General features: G+C 39.9%; 1 protein-coding gene across 1 annotated transcript; it reads right to left on the bottom strand.

Moving 5' to 3' along the window:
• Positions 1-16,436: 16,436 nt before the first annotated feature.
• Positions 16,437-19,841, bottom strand: sod1 (superoxide dismutase 1, soluble). Its single transcript, XM_056398334.1, has 5 exons — positions 19,691-19,841; positions 18,239-18,335; positions 17,986-18,055; positions 17,393-17,510; positions 16,437-16,844 (listed from the first exon to the last, which is right to left on the bottom strand). The coding sequence occupies exons 1-5, from the start codon at positions 19,760-19,762 to the stop codon at positions 16,737-16,739; spliced, it is 465 nt and encodes a 154-aa protein (XP_056254309.1). The 5' UTR covers positions 19,763-19,841; the 3' UTR covers positions 16,437-16,736.
• Positions 19,842-20,595: the final 754 nt, after the last annotated feature.

Consider the following 20,595-nt stretch of genomic DNA (forward strand, 5'->3'; position numbering starts at 1 on the left):
GCACATTTAATCTCATACAACCTTAACTCTTAACTGTTAAAATCCGTTAAAAAAACAGGTGTGGAGAAACTGTCAGCTGGACCTCACTCAGCCAAAAAATGGCTTCAGCACTCCAGGGACCTTTATGATCCAAGAAATAAAGAAACCTCCTTCGGGCATTTAGTTTTTTTCAAAAGAGACTTGTTGATGTGCCAGGTGAGGAGGTCCAGTGGCGAGATATTGAGATATATATAAATATAACTGTTTCCATCTCAAAATATGAAAATCTGTAAAAAAAAAAATAAAAAAAATAATAATAATAATAATTAGGTAAAATTCACCTGAATAATAAATAACTTGATAACTAGATAGCTTTCTCAGATTTCTCAGGGTCATCAAATCATCTACCAAAATGTTTGGCTTGAGGACATGGGAATTTATGAGAGAGACAGGGACGATTACGTATCAGGCTGATGATCCCCATTGTCTCTGCCTGCTGTACTGTGAAGCCACAGAAATAACTAGTGTTTGGGAGTATTTAACATTTATAGAGGCAAACATGTCGGGACAAAGGGCAGTGAAGGTAACAGATCTACCCAACAAAAGGACCTGACACAGTCTCCACGGGGGAGAGAGGGGAGACACTCACAAACACAAAGTCGCTAACAAACGTGCACGCTGACAGCACACACACACACACACACACACACACACACACACACGTAGCTTTTTACCTCCGGGCACATGATGACATTTCAGCACCTTACTCAGACAACACTGCTGCAATTATTCTTGCCTTTTTGAATTCTTTTGTGTAAAGCATGTTTGTATGTACATGCACGTATGCTGTCTGTCGTACACCTGTCGTCTCATCAGACCTCATTCTCTTCCCAGCCCGTCTCCTTCCTTTCTGTCTCACTGTTGTTTCTCTCTGTTATCTAACAGTATAGCTGGAAAAGGTCGTGTCCTGCTGGGAGCCGGCTGAAACAGGAAATAACCAATCCAGGAGGATGAACAGCGACTTAGACAACCCGTTCCCACACTCCTACCCAAACACAGCGTTATTGGGCTGTAATGCAATTATCCAAGGAGTGGGGAGGAATTGGTTAGTAGTTTAAAGACAACCCAGAGCAATGACTGAAATGTCGTGTTGGCACAAGCGGGATACAGAAGAGGTAATGAAAACAACAGCAGGTGGAGGATGTTATGTAAGCAGAGATGAGGGCTGGAGATGTCGGGGGTCTCTTTTTGTTTGCTTGTTTTGCTCTATCTGCACTCATCCTTTGGCATGTTGCTTTTGTAGTGTGAACACGCTCATTGTTTGTTGTCAGCTGTGCAGTCGGCGGTTGGGACAGCAAGGAGTAAATGAATATCAAAGCCTATTCACCAGCCGCGGTTTTCTGTTGAATAAAAAGACTATTTGGTAGCAGCACTGTAAGTGTAGCCGGTTTTGTTCTCCTGTCTTCCTGCACACCTGAGCTGGCCTTTCAGCACAATAGACTGCACCTTTCAATCCTTATCAGATGTTATCGCAGTGTGTGCATGTGTGGGTGGGTGGGGAGGGTAGCAATATCAGTAAAAAAAAAAAGCCGAAGGGATGAGACACAGATTGGTTTCCCATTTCATGCCTCTTGCCATTTCTGTTGCTAAACATATTGTATTGAAATTCATGAACATACTGTATTGGGGTCAAAAAAAAAGATATGCACATATACACAGTCAGGATACCCATTTCCCCCACCCGACCAACACCCACCTTGCCAGATTTGATAAAATCATTTTCACCAGCCATGCGAGTGGAGCTGATGAATAATGTATGTACTGCTGGGCCACAATAGTACTTACCTTCTGGCCTGCTACCTTTTTCTTGAGTCACATTAGCTACCGGTTGCTAGTTCCACTGCTTAGGGTCATATCAGCTAATCCCTGTCTGGCGCCATTACATTTTCCATTAGCATGGCACACCTCTATATATGCACATGCACCGTGGTATGCTCACAAAGCATGTGTTGAATGGATGCGCGCACGTGCACACACACACAAACACACACACACATACATACGCACACACACACAAACACACACACACATACACACACACACACACACACACACACACACACACAGGGGCACAGTGAATAAATTGGACAGGTATACAGAAAGACACAACTGCGCTCATTAATAGTGACGACAGATGTGACTGACAGGCCCTCAAACTGGAGAGGAGGCAGGCATCAGGTGTTTGACTGCATCCCTTCATCATCAACACAAAGAAACGATGACATGCATCAGGTGTAACGTCATGATGGACAGCTTGGGTTTGACACGATAGGTGACACGTCAATTATTTCAATCATCGGGTGTAACTGATCATACATGAGCCCAGCCTCCTCTAAAACCCCTCTGCCTCAAATACACACAGGAAAAAAACACACAACTCCACATGCACATGCAGGTAGGCTTCATGCTCATTGCTGGCAATCAATTTGCAGCGTCTTGGATTTGTCACAGTTCCTTGGCAATTGTCTCTGTCTTAGCCGCTTTCATTTTGTAGTCATGCCAAAAAACACAATAGGGATATACAGTGTTGGATGTGATGCACACCAAATGGCACAGTTATGCTTCAGATGAGGCAAGTGAATGGTTGTGGTTAACATTTGCTAATGGACCAGTAGATCCTTGTCCCTTCAAGGTCATACAGCACACATCTGTGCAACATTAGCCCAGAGCCACGAGTCTAATGAATATTCATTTGGGAGAGGTTAGCTCGTTACCTGCAGTGCAGGAACATTGTATATTATACTATTTATTTTGGTTATTTTCACTGTTACATTACTGCTCCTCTTACAGTACAGAGAAACATGACCTTCAGCCCCCCGCATGTTTTCCTGGAAGAAAAGAAACTGAGTTGGTTTTTAACCGTATGTACGTGTCTGATTCTGAGCTCTGCTGTCTGATCACCACACATCAAGCATGGTCACAGAGGAGTGGAATCAGACAGACACAGTCGAGGCATCTAACTCTGGGCATGAGAGTGTAGCTAACATAATTCAAAAACAAACACACAAAAGCAGTGGCATCAATGCCCTTTCCAGGTGTGAATGTTAGATCAGTATGTAAATCCCTCATTCCCTTAGTAAATTAATAGGCTGTATTACAGTCAGCTACACTTATCCTAAACCAGATGGACAGATGCTCAGACAGCTACTTCAGTCCATACTAATAAGGCACTGACTGAAAACACGCAAGTACGAAAACAATCTAATTATCTGATAACACACTGAAGTTGCGGTTGTTCCATCACACACAGCACAAATAGTATAGACAGAAATCCCTCACCCTTGGGACACTACACAGTTAATACTGCACACTTGTGTACGGTATATTTTCTAGTTTGTGCTGAGATAAACAGAAAGATGCATTTAAAAAAAGGAGGAGCTCCACAGTCAGCACTACTTTATTTCAGGATCAACCTGGTTTAAGTCATGATAGCGTCCAATGTGGGTTGAGCTTAAGACCAAAATAGGCAAAGCAGAATGAGCAAAAAAAAATGTTTTAAATATCTTGCAGTGATGTAGAGAGATACTTGAGATGTAGATCTACAGTATCTGTAGGGACTAAACCCTTCAACATCCAACTAGCCATGGATTCTGACAAATTACTACACAGGAGTCTATTGTATCCACATGGTAATCCCTTAAAATGTCTGTAGGTCTGGGAAGAAAATAATTACGTGTATCAAAGATGAAGAACACATACAGTATGTCTTTAAAGGTCCCACAGTGTAGAAAGTGAGATGTCTATGTTTCTTTTGATTATAAAGCAGGTATGAATACTGTGAAAGTATCAAAGAGTGTAAACCAAGAAACAGAATGCACACAGCCCGTGTTCAAAGACTGTCTTAAAACGAGACGTCAAGACTTCTGTAACTTTGTGATGTCACAAAAAAACAGTCTCCACCCTAAGTAACCCACCAAGCATGGTTCACTTGGACCCAGCATCCAACCTTGCAGGATTTGATTTCTCCAGATGTTTACCCTAAAATCTGCAATATCTTTAGTGAATCACTCAGAAAACAGTCAATCAATCAGAAGAAGAAGAAGAAGTCGAAGTCTGAAAGACGAGAGGTAAAACTACACTGAGACGGATTTTGGTGCTAAAAACCACAAATATATTTATTATGGATATCAAAGCTTAAAAAAATAAAACACCTGAAAAGTGTATAATATGGGACCTTTAAAATTGTTAACGCTGGATAAACTTTAGTCAGCAGCCAATAGTGGCAAAACCAATTCAGAAATGTTTAGGCAAGAAGTACAGCCCTGCTGAGAGCAACACACACACACACACACGATTTTAGTAAAAGAATGGAGGCTATAGGCTGACAGAGTCATGAACTGGCACGCAACATGCTTGGCAAACATAACCAGCATCATAGAAAATCGCATATAATCACCAAGACAAAGTATCAGATGTAAAGACTTATCTGCCCTCTATACTGTACACGCTGGAAACCTCCAGATCAGTTGTGTAAATGTGCTGTATCATACTCATCAATCATAATCTCCATCAATGTAAACAGGGAGCAGCAATAATTGGGGTGCTGCATTCAAAGATGATAATCTGGGATACAAGCACATGGGAGGGGCGGAAACAGTGTATATGTCTCTTTTGTTTTCACGCTGAATTACCATTTCCATCTCGCTTTGCCCTCGTCTCACTTAGTGTCTGATTCTCACTTGTTAAAGGGAAGAACAAACAAACAAAAGAATGGCAAAGGAATAAAATGTGTGTGTTTGTGCATGCAGGTGACAGCGTAGGATGTGAGGGAGTCATCCGAGGGAGGAGGAGTGAGAGGCGGCTGCAAACACACACCACACAACCTCCTGACCTTGTCACAAACTCATGAGTACAAACTGCACAGCCCATTTCATTGCTCACACACCCCAGTAACCCGGCTTCTCTGGAGATACAAACACACACACACGCACACCATTCTGCTCTTTTGTTATTAAAGCACGCTCTAGAAACATCAGACACATCAGGCTCAAACCTTTCTCACAAAACATCAAAAGATTTCATTGCTCATCAGAGACTCTTAGACAAGGACGATAATGGATTCTGACACGGCATCCTGGAAAACCAGCTGGCCTTAAGCTCTGATATCACATGTAACATCGACAGGCAAACAAACACACTTGTGCATGTGAAAAAAGTAAAAGACAAAGACATCATGTCTTTGCCATAGACTGTATATAAAAAGGACTTTTCTCTACAGGAATAATGGAAAGGAGGTTTTCTGAGATGCACAACCTCAAATATTCCTCTATTTCTGAGATGATTTTGGCTAAATAAATAGGGATTTACCTGCCAGCAATAAAATTGCTGTTCAAGCTGTTGAGATATTTCACTTAAAATCAATAATGTGTCCGTTCATGATGGCTCCACAGGAAAGGTAAGGGTATCTCCAAAGTCAGTGGGATTCATCCTCTGGTGATAATGAATGTCTGTAAAAAATGTAATGGCAACCCAGTAGGACTGGGTTGAAAAAAACAGATTCTCCAATTTAAATCGATATTCATTTGAATAATTCGATTACAATACGTGAGATCCTGATATCGATCTTTTCATTTATGTCTGTTACAATCTCCCGTGGATGTGTGAAGCTACCTATGATAGTCTCACGTGACCGTCGTGTCATTTAAGAAATCTTTTTGTATGGGCTGTTGCCACGCCAAGCAGCAGGAACAGAATTTCACCATGTCAGTAAAACATAGCTGTTTCAAATTCACATCTTCTACCACCATTCAGAAGCTAAAGTATACACAGTAAGAAATAGTGTTAAAGGCTAAATAATAAGAATGAATACAAAAATCAACAATGCAGTCTCAACATGTGGGATAATGGTGTAATAATATGAATCTTATTTCACACAGTGTGATACAATTATTATCTAATACTAATGAAATCATTTATTTTCTTTCTTGAGCCTTTTTTTCCCATCAGTTTAGATGAAAAGCACAAAGCTGACAGCTATAAGAGTAAATGAAAATAAATAACAGCAACATCTTGGTACTGAACTCATCAGACGGAGCTGGAACACCATCACAGCTTTTAACATAACCACTGCTGCGTCTACTGACTTTTAGCCACTTCAGCTGAAAGTTGACAGCGCCAGCAAAAAGGGAGGGAGGGGGGGAGAAAAACGGGAGATGAGGTTAAGAGGTTGAGTGTGGGAAAAGGAGGGGAGGAGAGGGAGGAAGGGATTAAAGCATCAGAAGGTATAGTGTTCCTCTGAAAGATGACGGGCTGATGGCTGCTCCCACAGGACTGACTGGAGGAGTAATCCCCCCAAATGGAAGAGTTTAACAGTCACCACCCACCGAGAGAGATACACAGAGACGAGACGCACCCACTCATACACACACACACACACACACCAACACACAAACACACAGCCACACGTACACGAACATGTGCAGCATCCACATGTAGGCACAGACAAAACATGTCTATCTCACAGAGCTAAGCTGATATATGGCATTGTGACAATGGAGAAAATAACATACAAGCAAAACATACAAACAAAGAATGATGTGCGCACACAAATGCTCGTAATTACAGTGATTTGTTAATAAATATATCCCAAAATATAATTAGTCACAAAAGGCACGTGTGGGCATGCTTACTTATTGTAAAGGCACTTTTGTGTTATCTATGCAATCATAAATTAGTATAGCAACTAGCGGAAACTACAATAACAAAGAAAATGCATAAACTGATCATTTTGTGCATTAAATCACTGCATTTTCTTCAACATTAAACAAACACGTTTTCAGACAACACTAAAATACAAAAAAAATACAAATTCGCACAAGCACTAAATGACAAAATCCTTCAGCTTGCAGAGGTAGAAGATATTGTGCACTAGGAAATCCATTGAGGACACCTGACACCCCACTGCACCCTCCAACTCCGAGGCTTTCTGTGCACATCAGCAAAACCAAGGACCGTTGTGTCCTGCTATGAAAAAGACCAGGACAGAGTGTTTTTGCTGCTCTCCCATGTCTGTGGCAGATTTGCACTGGTGTGACCCTGCTAACACATCAGTGCTTTGATAGGTTTATGCTGCGTTAGCTGGCAACCTCGAATAATTAGAAGCACAAATTGCCAGAAAGAGGCAGACAACAGGAGGCAGAGAAGGATGGGATTTAGTGGGGGCTGAGAGATGCTGCCAAGCTGGTGAAGGGTTTTAGCTCAGTGAACCCCACAAAGCCTAAGGACAACCCGTGCTTCATCTGGCCATTTGACATTAGACTAAACAGACGAGAAATATTTAAAAATTGTTAATTGTCCTATATAACCGTGAATAAGTCCAAAATTTTGTCAACAAATGTCTCACACTATCGACTTCATCGGTGAAAAGTACCAAGATCCCAAATAAGATCTCATGTTTTTTTTTGTGTAGGATTACTCATCTTATACAATCATTGTGAAACTCATCAGGTGGGATGTTGGTTCACTGGTACTCTCCCAGATTAATTGATTTTTTGGTTGCTTTATTGATGACATGTTTAAAGGATTAATTCATTCTTTCATTATGCTGCTGTCATTAATATTGACCGACATTATAGGTTTTTGCGAAGTAAATGATCGGTATTGTTTCCATTTGACAAATTAGCTTTTCCTATAATCACCCATCTGATACTGAGTTAGTGGATTAACTGAATTGATTTTCAGTTAGTGGATTTACATGGAGAACACTGGTCATATGTCTCCATTATGCACATAAGTAGGGATGATACTCCACACACACAAACACACACAGGTTATCATAGCCCTTGGTCACATGAGAAGAAGGAATATGACCTTTAGGTAGTTGCTGTGAAGCAGAAAAAGGCTTTTACCTATCCCATTAAACACAAACTGTTTGTTCATCTTTAGTTCATGGTAGTTAGACTATAAATTACCACATTCAGGTAAGATGACCTCTTTCTTTGTCGAGGTTTTTGAAGACGATTGATTGAGCATTAAGATCTGAACCACAACTAAAGCACAAAAGCCCAACAGTAATTCAACAGTTATCAGCAAACAAAAAAGCTGTCGTAAAAAGATCTATATATAATACTCCAACAAGGGTATTTGGGGAGTAGAGAGTCAATATTTTTAGTCACAGATCTGAATGAGGCCCAATGCAACTATAACTGTTATTGAACTGTGCCAGTGGAGGTTACCACTAGCAAGAGAAACCAACTGCTGACGGCCAAAGTAATCCCTCTCACTCTAACCTTCTCTCTGTAATTGCAGGTGTTGTTGTCTCACCTCCTCCGGCAACACCGCTCTAATTAAAACAGGTTAATTGCCGTCCAAGACTAACAAGACTGTGGGCAGCACAAGTAATTAATATGATAACTTTAACCACCAGTAAGAGCACATTTTCACCCCAACACACACACACACACACACACACACACACACACTATAGGACCAACTGTGAATAATGGAATAATGGCCACTACCATCTATGAGAGAATGAAGGGGAAACTTGAGATGAAACATAAATGAGTATCTGCTATCGTGCTGAACCCTTTGGCTAATGTAAGCCGGTTTACATTAGCTGTCCTTCGATAAAGCTTAGGACACAGTAGAGGTCAAGTGCCCTCAGGCTGTATTGGCCACCATCATGTTACCATTGGGATACAAAAATGAGAAAACAAAAGATCTCTTTCAAGATCAAGCGCTCGGGAAAAAAAAAATCCACATTTCAGAAGGATAAGGCAATTTGCAGATTTCTTGAATTAAATGTCAGGCTGTGTCTTCTTTGAAACGATAAGCCAATTAATCAATTACTAAATCGACAGAAAATTAAGTCATTTTTCAAGGCAAAATGGTAAAAAAAAGAAATGAAATGCTGGTCCACGCTTCACAGATTTTATAGGCCAAATGATTAATTGAGAAAATAGTCAGCAGATACAGCCTTAGTCTTGTTCCAGCTCAGAATCCCTGAACATATTTTACTTTCCAAAATCTTTTCAGAAGTAGATGAATAATTAAGCAAAACGTGGGGTGAAGTGTATAATTTTGGTCTGGGTAAATCAAAAGAATGCAAAATATGCGCATATCAGAGCAGTAATTTCATCCTTCATCTCAGGAGTGTGGGGGTCAGACCCAGACTGTCTCCATTATCTGTAATGGACAGAAAGCAGCAAGAAGGAAGAGCAGAGGAAAGGGGGGGGTGGGGGTGGGGGGGTCTGAAACATGGACTACAGAGTAAAAGAGAGGACAGTCTGTGATGGAGTAAAAACATTCCTTCTAGTCTGGCCACTAGACTGTGGAGTTTCTATTCTCTAGGAGATGAACAGCAGCATCAGTGACCCTCTCTCCCTCTTTCATTCCCTCCTTCTCTCTGTCTCTCTCTTTTTTCCTTTTCTCCCCCCACCCCCACAGTTTTCCCTCGCTCCCTGACAAGAGAGGAGTGTGTGTAGTGGTCTTCATTCTGCTGGGAACCACAGAACACTTCACACCTGAGCAGCACATCTCACACACACATATGAGAGTCTTAAATGGAAAACTCACCCTAACATACACATATGCACACACACACACACACACACAAAGTGCACATCCAGAAGCTCTCATGAAAGAAAATAATCAAGAAGCATGAAATCTGCGTGGTGTGCCCATGCAGGAAAGTCACCTTGTGGACAAATATATGTGCAAACACACATGCTGTAGTTTTAGCATGAATAAAAAGTGATCTGTCCGTCAGACCACGGAACACAATGTACAGTATCTCCTGACTGTGACACACCCTTTCCTATTCACAGTCCTCCATACATTTTAAGCTGACAATGTTTGGCAAACTGGTTTGCTCTCTTTGTCTTGTTTTACTACTTCCTGTCTCTGTCACTCCCTGATAAATATTTGCTTTGATAACATTTGAGGTGGGGAATGAATTTACATAACGGAATCCAGAGTCTGTCTGCAGGGGAAAATCTGCATGAACAGGCTCTAGGGAACGGCAAAGAACATTAATGACCTGTTCATTTCTGTCATATACATGCATATTGTTTTGTATTACAGTTTAGTTTGTACATTTCTGGTTTGTTTAGGGCTGCAGCTAATGATTATTTCATTATCCAATAATCTGTAAATTATTTTTAGCCACGCTAGCATCGTGGTCCTTGGTATGAAAATGCCACTATAGTCCAGAGAATATCTGCACACCTATTATATGGGTTGACATGAAATGTTGTTATGAAGATTCATTGTTCCCAGAGGGTGAATCTTTGATATTTACTCCAGCACCACCACCAACATTTTGTATGGCCATTCTCCTGATAAATCTCAGTTACTTTATTGATCCTCTTACATTTCATATGGTGCCACCATCAGGTCAAATTGTCCAGTTCTTTGATTTTGGCTAAACCTCAGCTGAACTTTGTGTTTTGTGCTAATTATCTCCTGTTAGTTAACATGCAAATCTAGGATAGTGTCCGTAGTTAACATTACACATAATATATACATACATTACATGCATCTAGATTTAACATCACTTTGTATTTAACTCAAGTTTAGCCTCAAAGAGCAGCTAGCATGACTGTAGACCCTTTGTCATGTTCCGATTTATAAATTTATTATTTAGTGGATCACTTTTTCCCACAGCTCAAAATGCCAAAATCGCCTTCCTGGCTAACTGCCCTAAACCCCAAAACATTCATTTTAGAATTATATAAAACAGAGAAAAGCAACAAATCATCAAATTAAAGGAACCGAAAACAACAACTATTTGGCATTTTTGTTTGATAAATGATTTGAGTGATTAATCAGTTATTATTAACTATTGGCCATTAATCTTTTGGCGATCAACTTTGCTTAATTAACCAATCGTTTCAAGCGCTAGTTTAGTTCATGTCATACAGTATGGGTAGAAGGTAGAAGGTATTTGGTAGTAAACTAGCATTATCAAATTAAAGACTATAATAATAATAATATTATGTGAAATTGTGTGTATAATGTGTTTAAATTGTACATGTAACATAGTTTTTCTTTACACGGGCTATTTTGCTGTCACTTGATCATGGTCAACATATGTGATATTCCTGCCATTGACCATTCAGGACTCAGACTGGGGAGCGTCTCTGGAATGTTGCGCAAGGTCAGCGTCTGGCAACATACCCAGCTGCCAAATATCCAGTCAAGTCCGTCTCCCTGCCTTCTTTCATGCAGCAACCTGCTGAACAGGGTTGAAAACCTTACAGCCGTTCATCCTCGAAAGAATAACAAGCACCGTCTTAAGCAGAAGTGAGACTTATGGTTGGGCAGGGTTAGCTGGTCACTAAGTTCAAAGGTCGGACCCCAAGACTGCTGTTTGACCATGGATGAGAGGGGGGCTGTGATGTGTTAAATAGATCCTTGAATCCCTCTGGAGTCATCTCTACACGGCCTGCACACAGTGCCGCCCCATCCTGCAGCTACTGAACCATTTCCATATAAATAATACAGGGTTTACACACCTTTCCACTTTCTTGCCCAAACTATGGCTATCAAGAGATGGAGCATAAAATGATGCCGGGTGTATCAGAGGGGAAAATGAATGGCAGAGAAGGGCTCCACTCTCATGATCACATGACACAGAGCTCAGGGGGCAGAGGTTAGGTCACAGGGGCCTTGTAATTAGTCTGTCTACCAACCAACCATGTCTCATAGGACGGGCACCATTTATGGCATCTCACCCCTGACCTGTGGCTCCTAGCCTCTAAAATATCCCCACAATGTCAGTGGTAGACAGTGGTACCGGAAGGTGAACTTTCACCCCAGAGAATAGAGGAGAGTCACAGGGGAGTGAGTCCCAATACCTCAATAGGAGCATTCAGGCTAGAGTGCAGAATAGATTCTTGTGTTTGTTTCAAAACATGTGTATGTTTGCATGCAGTTACCAGACTGTAACATATCTCTCTCAAGAGAATAACAGCTGTACCCTAAATCACACCAACCTAATACAATCTTCCAGGATGAGACCAACCACTCTGTTAGGAAGCCACTGACCTAAATGAGCTTTTCATTTTCCCGATGATTGATACGGAAGAAGTCAACCATACGGATTAAAGCTGGGTGGAGATGTAGTATGTACAGCTGTTAAACAAGTAAAAGCCTGTCGAAAGCGTTCGGCTGGAGTGCTGGGCCATACATCTACTGCTGCAGCCCTGAGGGAGAACAGTAGGAAGCCTCCTCAAGAAATGTGACCACACTGGTTCCTGTCAGCAGTGCTTCAGAGCGCAAAGCTGGATGCTTATAGAAAAAAAAAAGACAACCCAGTGACTGCTCATGGATGAAGTACGTCTACAAATAGAGGTACATAAAAGCAGAAAAATACACACACACACACACACACAACACACACACACACACACACACACACACACACACACACACACAAGGATAGGGCACTTTCCTCCACTTATGTAACTTGATTGAAAAGAAGAACTTCCACCTCTGAGTCATCTTTCAGTGAACACCACAGGCACAGCCTTACCACCTCCCAGAGTGACTGTCTACATGTGGGGGTTGGATATCAGTTAATAGGCAGATACCCCTCCCCTCTTTCTTTTTAATACGGTGTACACTCATGCAGCCCTAACGACCACATAAGCCACAAAAGCACTGAACCCTGTAGGACCGGTTCAACTGTATTTTAGGGAAGAGCACGCATGCAACTGCAATGTCGTGTAAAACCCCTGAGGCGAAGGCTATTAAAGGAAGAATCCACCTCAAGCATTACCTCTCACCTGAAAGCATGTTGTTGGTGAAAGTTGTGCTGCAAGCCTTACATAAGAATACCTTGTCTGTATTTTGTTGGTTCATTCTAAGTTTTGACAGAATTTGAAGGCCTGTGCTGTGAGGGTGAAGGCTGATGCTGATGGAAGTTTTTGTTGGTATGTTTTTATCAACATTTCAAAAACATTCTCTAGGCGTTTTCAAATGGGAATATGGACCAAGTTTAAATGAAAAAAATCTCACCCAACATGGTCCATCATAGAAATCACATCCGAGATAGAAAATAGGGATAAGCTGATTATTAAAAAGGCCAATATTATATTGACAGATGACCTTCAACACGATCTTCTGTCAACAGCTGGCTAGTCAGTGCTCACTGTCTTTATCATTTACTTCTATTCTATTCTTTTATACTAAGCTTTGTTGGTCTCTCCTGCTGTCACAACCTCTCCCCCTCACTGTCAGCAGCATTGGTAGCCTCTATTATTCATCACCTTCACTCCCCGGCTATTTATACCAGCTTTTACAGTCAGTCTGTCTTTCCGCTCTGCTGGCTGTCTCTGTCAACAGTAATACGGCTATTTAAACTTGCAGTTTTGGGCTGCCTTTGAGTTCTTGGCCTGAAACAGCATCACTACAGGTACCTAAACATAGCGGGAAACATATGTATACACTGGTACGTAGACTAATATATCCCAGTGTCTCGAGAGAAGGAGACGCAATTACTTTATTATTTTAAAACGCTAGACTTTTCTCTATAAAACTGAGTCAAAATGATACTGCAATCAAAAACGAAAGGTGGATTTTTACTGAAAAGCAACTGCAGATGTTAATTTTAATGGGAAAATAACAAGCACTTAAGGTTCCCTATTTTTTATTTAAGACTGCCAAAATTCTGCTGCCTGACTTCCTTCAAAGCTGAAAAATATGAGCGGTAGATTATCAGCTGTTGAGCAGAAGAGCCATGAAAGAAACATATTCCATATGTCAAGAGATATCCTCGTCTTGCTATGTATATGATTATTCCACTGCACTTATTCAGAGCTAAACATATCATGTATGAATTTAAACTACACACACTTTGCAGCTTGCCTCTGGCTTTGACTCCATTGAAGGGCCTCCAGTTTCTCATTTCCCCAGGAGAAGAGCAGAGGAGTGCCAAGTAACTTCACATGGGAACATTCACCATTCCCATGCAAATGAAAAGGCTTTTAAAAGCATGCAATTTCTACAGCCATGTACTGGCTATCTGTAGGGAAGCATGTGCATACTGTATGAGAGTGTATCCATGTGTGTTACTGTGTGTGTGTGTGTGTGTGTTGGCCACTGCAGGGCCCAGCTGTTCTGTTTAATATCATGGATGAAGAGCAAAGACTAAGATTCCAATTTAAACCCAAAGTTTCCAATCAAAAAGTGTTATTCATATTTTAGTAGGTTGGCTCTCGTGGCCTATCTGAGATGTTCATGAAATTTAATGTTTTTATGTATGTGCCACAGCAAAAGGAAACAGTTCCTCCCATTGCAACCTTCCCATCATCATTATCACAGGACGTATGTTTATAGCATTAACTTATGGACATTTCCTGCCACTGGTATGCACAGCTGCACTCCTACAAAGTAAAAATATACAAATCCCCATGAGAGCATTTTTAAATCTTGATGAGGAGGACATAGTGTTATCTGATCTCTTTGTGTTGATGTTTCAGACCAATGCTTGTTAGAATTGAGTTATGAAGAGGAGCAATGCCCTCTAGAGGATGATACACCCTAATACACAATCCAGAGAGGAGCTGATCAGGTCGCAAAGGTTTTTGCTGTGGGAACCTTCCAGAAACACCCTGCCTGAGTAACATTTTAAAAATGACTTTTTAAATTTACTTGATGGTTGTTTTTTCAGTGCAGTTTTATGGTGACACCTCTAAATCAGGGCAAAATCTCCTACTACCCTTGGTAATTAACCTAGTTTGATGGGCTTATCTTATTAGAAACGTGTCTTTTTCCTTTAACATTTAGTTTTCTTACCTGTAACCAGGCTCGTTTCTCAGGTGTGCTGCGCAGCATCATGACTCAGTGACGACCACTCCTGAACCCAGATATCTGCCATATTTCAGAATAGTGTATGTTGTACAATTTACACATCAATAGTGCAGCAAAAACATTCAAAATTGAAGCACTTCATTGTTTAGCACATACCATAACTCTTAAATGATATTATACGACACCACACCTGTCTCCTTCATTCTTGTATTTAGGAACTTGAGCCTTGTCTTAAGTTATTTACTTTACTCCTGCGCAATTCCAGTATTGATCAAGTTACTTGAAAAATAAGTTACCTAATACTCATTACTACTCACTCGAAAAGAAATTAGAGAAATACTACTAGAAATCATTTTTAATTACTTTCCATTATTCAAACGTGCCACAGCGATATTTTAAGACATAATATACATATTTTGGTCAGACTACAATACGACTTTTACAACCTTTACCTTACTATATACAAATTATGCCATTAAAATGTGTGATAACGTCTAAAAAATAAATAAAAAACTAACACCACTTAAAAAACGTGTTTAAGCTAGCTACAGCTAGCTGGTGAAATAGCCTTAGTTACCTTGTATATCTTAGCTAGAGCTAACTTACCCACTTTTTCTTGTTGCCAGTATTTGAAAAAATAAATTTTAATGCTCCAACATCTTTTTGATTGAATTTGCTATACCACCTTAAAATGCTGCAGCTGAATCAATTCATGAGCTTTTAAGGAATAACATGCATGTGAGCCCCTTTATAACTTACCCGAGTGGTTATTCCTCCTGTTCGCAGGGATGCTTGCCTCCAGTTGACCTGTAGTGATTAGGACAATTGCTGTTGGGGCCCCTTTTCTCCAGGCACCCAGAAACCAACCACTACACTCAATGAAGCCACTGACAAAGCTAGCTGGCAACAACATTGATTACTGATCAGTTTAGGTAAGTTTTTAAGCAAAAATGCCATAAATTAATTGTCACCACCTTCTTAAATAACTTACTTCTAGGTTTGTGAATTTGACAACTTGAAGCACAAAAAAATGAAAGCAATTCATGAAGGAGAAAAAATTCAATACTATGTCAAACAGTTAAGGTCTTAAAACCAAACCTTTGGCACAGGTTACAAGACCGGTGCCACAAGATAGAGGGTGGAGGACCTGGTGGAAGACTTGTCATAGCTGATAATGTACTTAAGTGGTGCAAACTTCTTATTTGAGATTCATCGAATTTGAGGGCTTGGGAAAGGGGGAAAACTGCTGCAAGTCATGAACATGTGAAATGCAGAAAAGGGACCCAAATGCTTTTTTGTTAGGGGATCACAAACCATAAGGTTGGGAACCACTGCTGTAGAAGGAAACATGACTGAGTTTTATTGAGGCGGGTAACATTAGTACTATTCAATTGTGTCAGTCAGCCAGACTATTATGCAAGCATCTACTATCAAGCACATGTTAAAAATGGTGCATAGTTATTCATGTTATTAGTCAAACACCTGAGTTTAACAAGTCAAAATTGCCACTGTGAGAAAAGTCTACTATTCAAGCTTGAATGCCAAACTTTTGTCACAACTTCAAGTCCATACCTATCCCAGGTTTTTGTTTGGACCGTCAATCATCCACACACTTTGCAAATTGGCAGAATTTTCATACACCATTCAGATGAACCGACAATTTATTGATTAACTCTGTAAATTGTATACATCTGTTTATTACTTGTGCGTAACCAATTCTTTGGGACCAAACCTAGTCAGCAGACATAAAAATCCATACATACAATTGTCACAATGAGGGAACAAGGTTAAGCATGGCTCATTTACTCTTGACTAGTCAAAAAAAAAAAAAAAAAGCCGCAGAGTATTGAAAAGGGCAAAGTGTCACATCAAGTAGCTATGTTGGTCTTATTAAGTGCTGTGGGGAAAACCTATTTCCAGTGCTTTGAGTTCTGGAAGATTGTTTACTTGGCGATGCCAATGACTCCACAGGCCAGACGGCCACCAGCATTTCCCGTCTTTAGGCTCTCTTCATTGCCTCCTTTTCCCAGGTCATCTTCCTTCTCATGGATCTAAAACATTGGACAGAAAGCACAGTCAGGATATTTTCATCAACAGTTCACAGCATAGATGCTCAGCTACAATCAGTAAGACATAATATCCTGCGGGTTTTGTGACCTCCTGTACACCACATGAGCCTGAGCCACACCTGGGGCTTATCTCATAAAGCCAAGATGAACAAGTTAATGATCAGTTTGTTTGTGTTGTACTTTTACTTAGGTAAAAAAGGATCTCAATACTTCTTCCCCTACTGAAAGTCAAACACCACCACAAGACCAGAAACTCCCATGTTATGCAATTTAAAACACCGTTTTTGTCAATGGGGTCTGGTGGTTTTGAACAGGAGAATAAAACAGCTGTTTCCAGTTAAACAGAGACCTTATTCTTTAACAAATAGGGTTATCTCTGTAGGAATCCTATCCATAATGTTGTCAGACACTTACAGGCCCAGGTTAAAAATGCCCCAGTCATCCATTAACCTTAGGCTAAAACCTGGCTAACTAGTCTCTAATTTTGTTCACTGGAAATTAAATAGAAAATGACATGCACTCTTCCTTACCACCATGGTTCGGCCAATGATGGAGTAGGGGCCATTGAGGGTGAGCATCTTGTCCGTGATGTCTATCTTGGCAACATTATCTGCTCCAGCAGTCACATTCCCCAGGTCTCCAACATGCCTATTTGAATAGAGAAAAAAAACAAAAAAAACCAAATTAAGGCTGATATTTTTACACTAAAATTAATTTCATTTGATTTCCAAAATGCTGAAATTAAAAAGCTTGTCAAAAATAAACGTAAAAAAGTTATTTTTAATGGCAGCACTTAATCTCATTCACAGGAAAGGATTCTGGTGTTTGAACACTTGTATACAAGACTATGCAAAATTTGCTGAGTTGTTGCTGAATCAGAATATGACTCAAAAAAATAATTGTATCCTCCAGTACAATGAATGCCAATTAAGCCAAGTTTCTTTTTGTCCCTCCTTGCTATAAAAAACACCTATTAAATAAGGTCTTCCAATATCAGTTATTGAGCAAATTTTACATCTTTAGATTTTACATGCTTTAAAATATATATTTTTTTTTTTTTATGTGAGAAAACTTTAAATCTGTTACCGAGTCTATGGATAAATGTTAACCATTTGCAACTCACCTCTCTGCATCATTAGGCCCAGCATGATTCTTGTTGTGGGGGTTGAAGTGAGGTCCTGCACTGATGCACCCTGGGAAAAAGAAAGAAAAAAAATAAAAATAATAAATAAATAAATAAATAAATAAATAAATAAAAAAAGCCATCCTCGCCAGGAAACACTTCAGATTCACCGAGTGTGGGTATGATCAAACAAGGCAAAGCAGTTACAATATGTAAACCTGAGATTCACACACAATTATTGTCCAAAGCTTACCATTGGTGTTGTCTCCAAAAGCATGGACATGGAAACCATGCTCACCAGGGGTAAGACCTTTGATTTCTCCTGTCAGCTTCACAGGGGCTGAGTCACTCTAGCATATTAGAATAACAATTCATCAGGAGAATACAATGACAAAAGGAGTTGTCAAAGCCAGGTGGTTAGAAGGACTTACAGCTAAAGTCAACAAAATGGGGATTATTTCCATCTAATTTAAATCCCACACCCCAAGCAGACAGTGTTGTTAGTAACCCATTACAAAATGTAAACATAATCCATCACAATATCTAAAAACAAATAAAGGTATAAAATTGTCAAAATACAGTTTGCAAAAATGACTTGTAACATTACAGTTTTCATTAGATATGCAATAGTAACAAAGCACATTGTCTCTGCTTTTATTGGTGGTGCAGGGTATCTTGAAATATTCAGTCTAAAAGTGAAATACCATGGTTGCTCAAAGTAAGTTATCACTGCAAGTACATGTATGTTCCAACAAAACAGGATGGCAAAGTAAGATCAGTAACACACTTAACTGAACAAAATATTGGAGGACTGAGTATGATGAAATCTTGAATAAGCAGCAAAATCACCTACTCTCACCCTCCATGACTCATAGTCTTACCATTATCAACGAGGCCAAAATGGCAACAAGGAGGACACGCAGTGACTCAGCAAAAATGTAAAATCGTGGACCAGCGTTTAGTTTTTTTTTTGTTTGTTTGTTTTTTTTAATTATTATTATTATTATTATTATTATTATTATTATTATTATTATTATTATTATTATTATTATTGGCTACCATTAAAAGAGTCAGCAAAACAACTGCAAGCAGAGGTGCTTCCGCTTTAGTGTGGTCCAGCAAACCACATAACATTGTCAATATTAACGCTAGAAACTGACAATGCAAACGTGGAACTTATGCAACAGGCATTTTTAATACACGCACCGTTGATCATTAACAAAATACAGGCCTTATACGTTCAAAGGTTATGACTCTAATGCCAAGCCATTGACTTTGAGCGTCATTTTATTTTAACTACGTACTTGCGATCTGTTTTGACTAGCAGTCTACTCTGAATGAGAAGGGACAAGCGGTAGTTGTCTACGCATTGAGCGTTAACGTTAATTGCTGTTTTGCAACGTGCAGGCAAGCGTCAATTTGCATCTAAAACTGTGCACACTGGTGTGTAACCTATGCAAATTGGCACGGGTTGACCAAATCTGAAATCAAACCAAGTTCGATGCCTTCTCATTCAAACATATAGCTTGCTATCTTAGCCTCTCCTAAAACCCGACCTAACTGTGAATGGAGAACTTAGCTAACTTAGCATTCGAGCGCTAACGCTCACAGAAGCATGCACGTAAACTCTCCGAGTATTTTTATTCTTTAAATTCCTAGCTGGCTGGACATTTTCTCCTCTAAAAAGCAAGGTAGCACGCCATACCTCCTGCTCAAAATAAACGGTCCCGGTGGTCTCTCCTGCTCCTTTCAGCACACAGACAGCTTTCAGCACCATGTTTGCGGTAGTTTCAAAGGACGCCCAAGTTTCTGTCGTCTGATCCTGCTAGAGACACCGAACAAGCTTGCAATGCTTAATAGGCGGGACCGTAACATAGACAGCCAATCAGAATCAAGTACGGTCAAAAAGACTAATTTTGATTGGTCACTGGCTATCATAGGGGAGAGCAACCCATTAAGCAGGTGAACAAAGTAGTTACAAGCCGGATGCATGAAATAAAATAAAATAAAATTCAGTTTTCAATATATTAGATTTACCCAGTGACTAAGCTGAGGGGCAAGGCAGCCAGTAGGCCTCTTGCATTCAGAGGCAGAGTTTAATTGTCTGTTCTATGAAAATAAGCTTTTGAAGGGAAGAATTATGTGGGCTGCAATGGTGCTTGTCTCATTAGCTTTTTTTAAATTTTTATTGTGGAGACCTAGACTTCATAGGTAAAAAGAAATCTACCTGCTTTATTGTTCACCAAGCATAGTAAAGGGTTAGCCTTCAAGCATTAGTTGAATAATTCAAAGTCACAGCAAATATCTGGCGTGTGGCATTTAAACAGATCATGATCATCAAATGTGTTGGAGATGATTTTGATGAGTGTGGGTTAAACACAGAACATAATCTGAATAAGCAAAATGATTTGGTAAAAAAATAGTTTATTAAAAACAATTTCCTATGGTTGAAATATTGAAGATTTTATGTCCATGTCTTTTGTATTTTTAACAAATCATAGAAACATCTGTCAAATTTCAAACCATGAGGAGTTAAAAACATTAAAGCAAAGGGCCTTTCTATTCCTTCCAAGTCAGCTCATTTCTCTGATAAACGAATAACAGATTATA

The sequence above is a fragment of the Seriola aureovittata genome, chromosome 15 (assembly GCF_021018895.1).
Source record: "Seriola aureovittata isolate HTS-2021-v1 ecotype China chromosome 15, ASM2101889v1, whole genome shotgun sequence".
Classification (NCBI taxonomy): Eukaryota; Metazoa; Chordata; class Actinopteri; order Carangiformes; family Carangidae; genus Seriola; species Seriola aureovittata.

Bases quoted from the DNA above. Each gene is read 5' to 3' on its own strand.
- sod1 (XM_056398334.1), bottom strand. From the start codon at position 19,762: ATGGTGCTGAAAGCTGTCTGTGTGCTGAAAGGAGCAGGAGAGACCACC. The intron at 18,056-18,238 runs GTAAGCTTTGGA...TCTTTTTCCCAG, and splicing joins TTTTGGAGACAACACCAATG to GGTGCATCAGTGCAGGACCT. The intron at 17,511-17,985 runs GTGAGTTGCAAA...CTATTCAAATAG, and splicing joins GGGCCTAATGATGCAGAGAG to GCATGTTGGAGACCTGGGGA.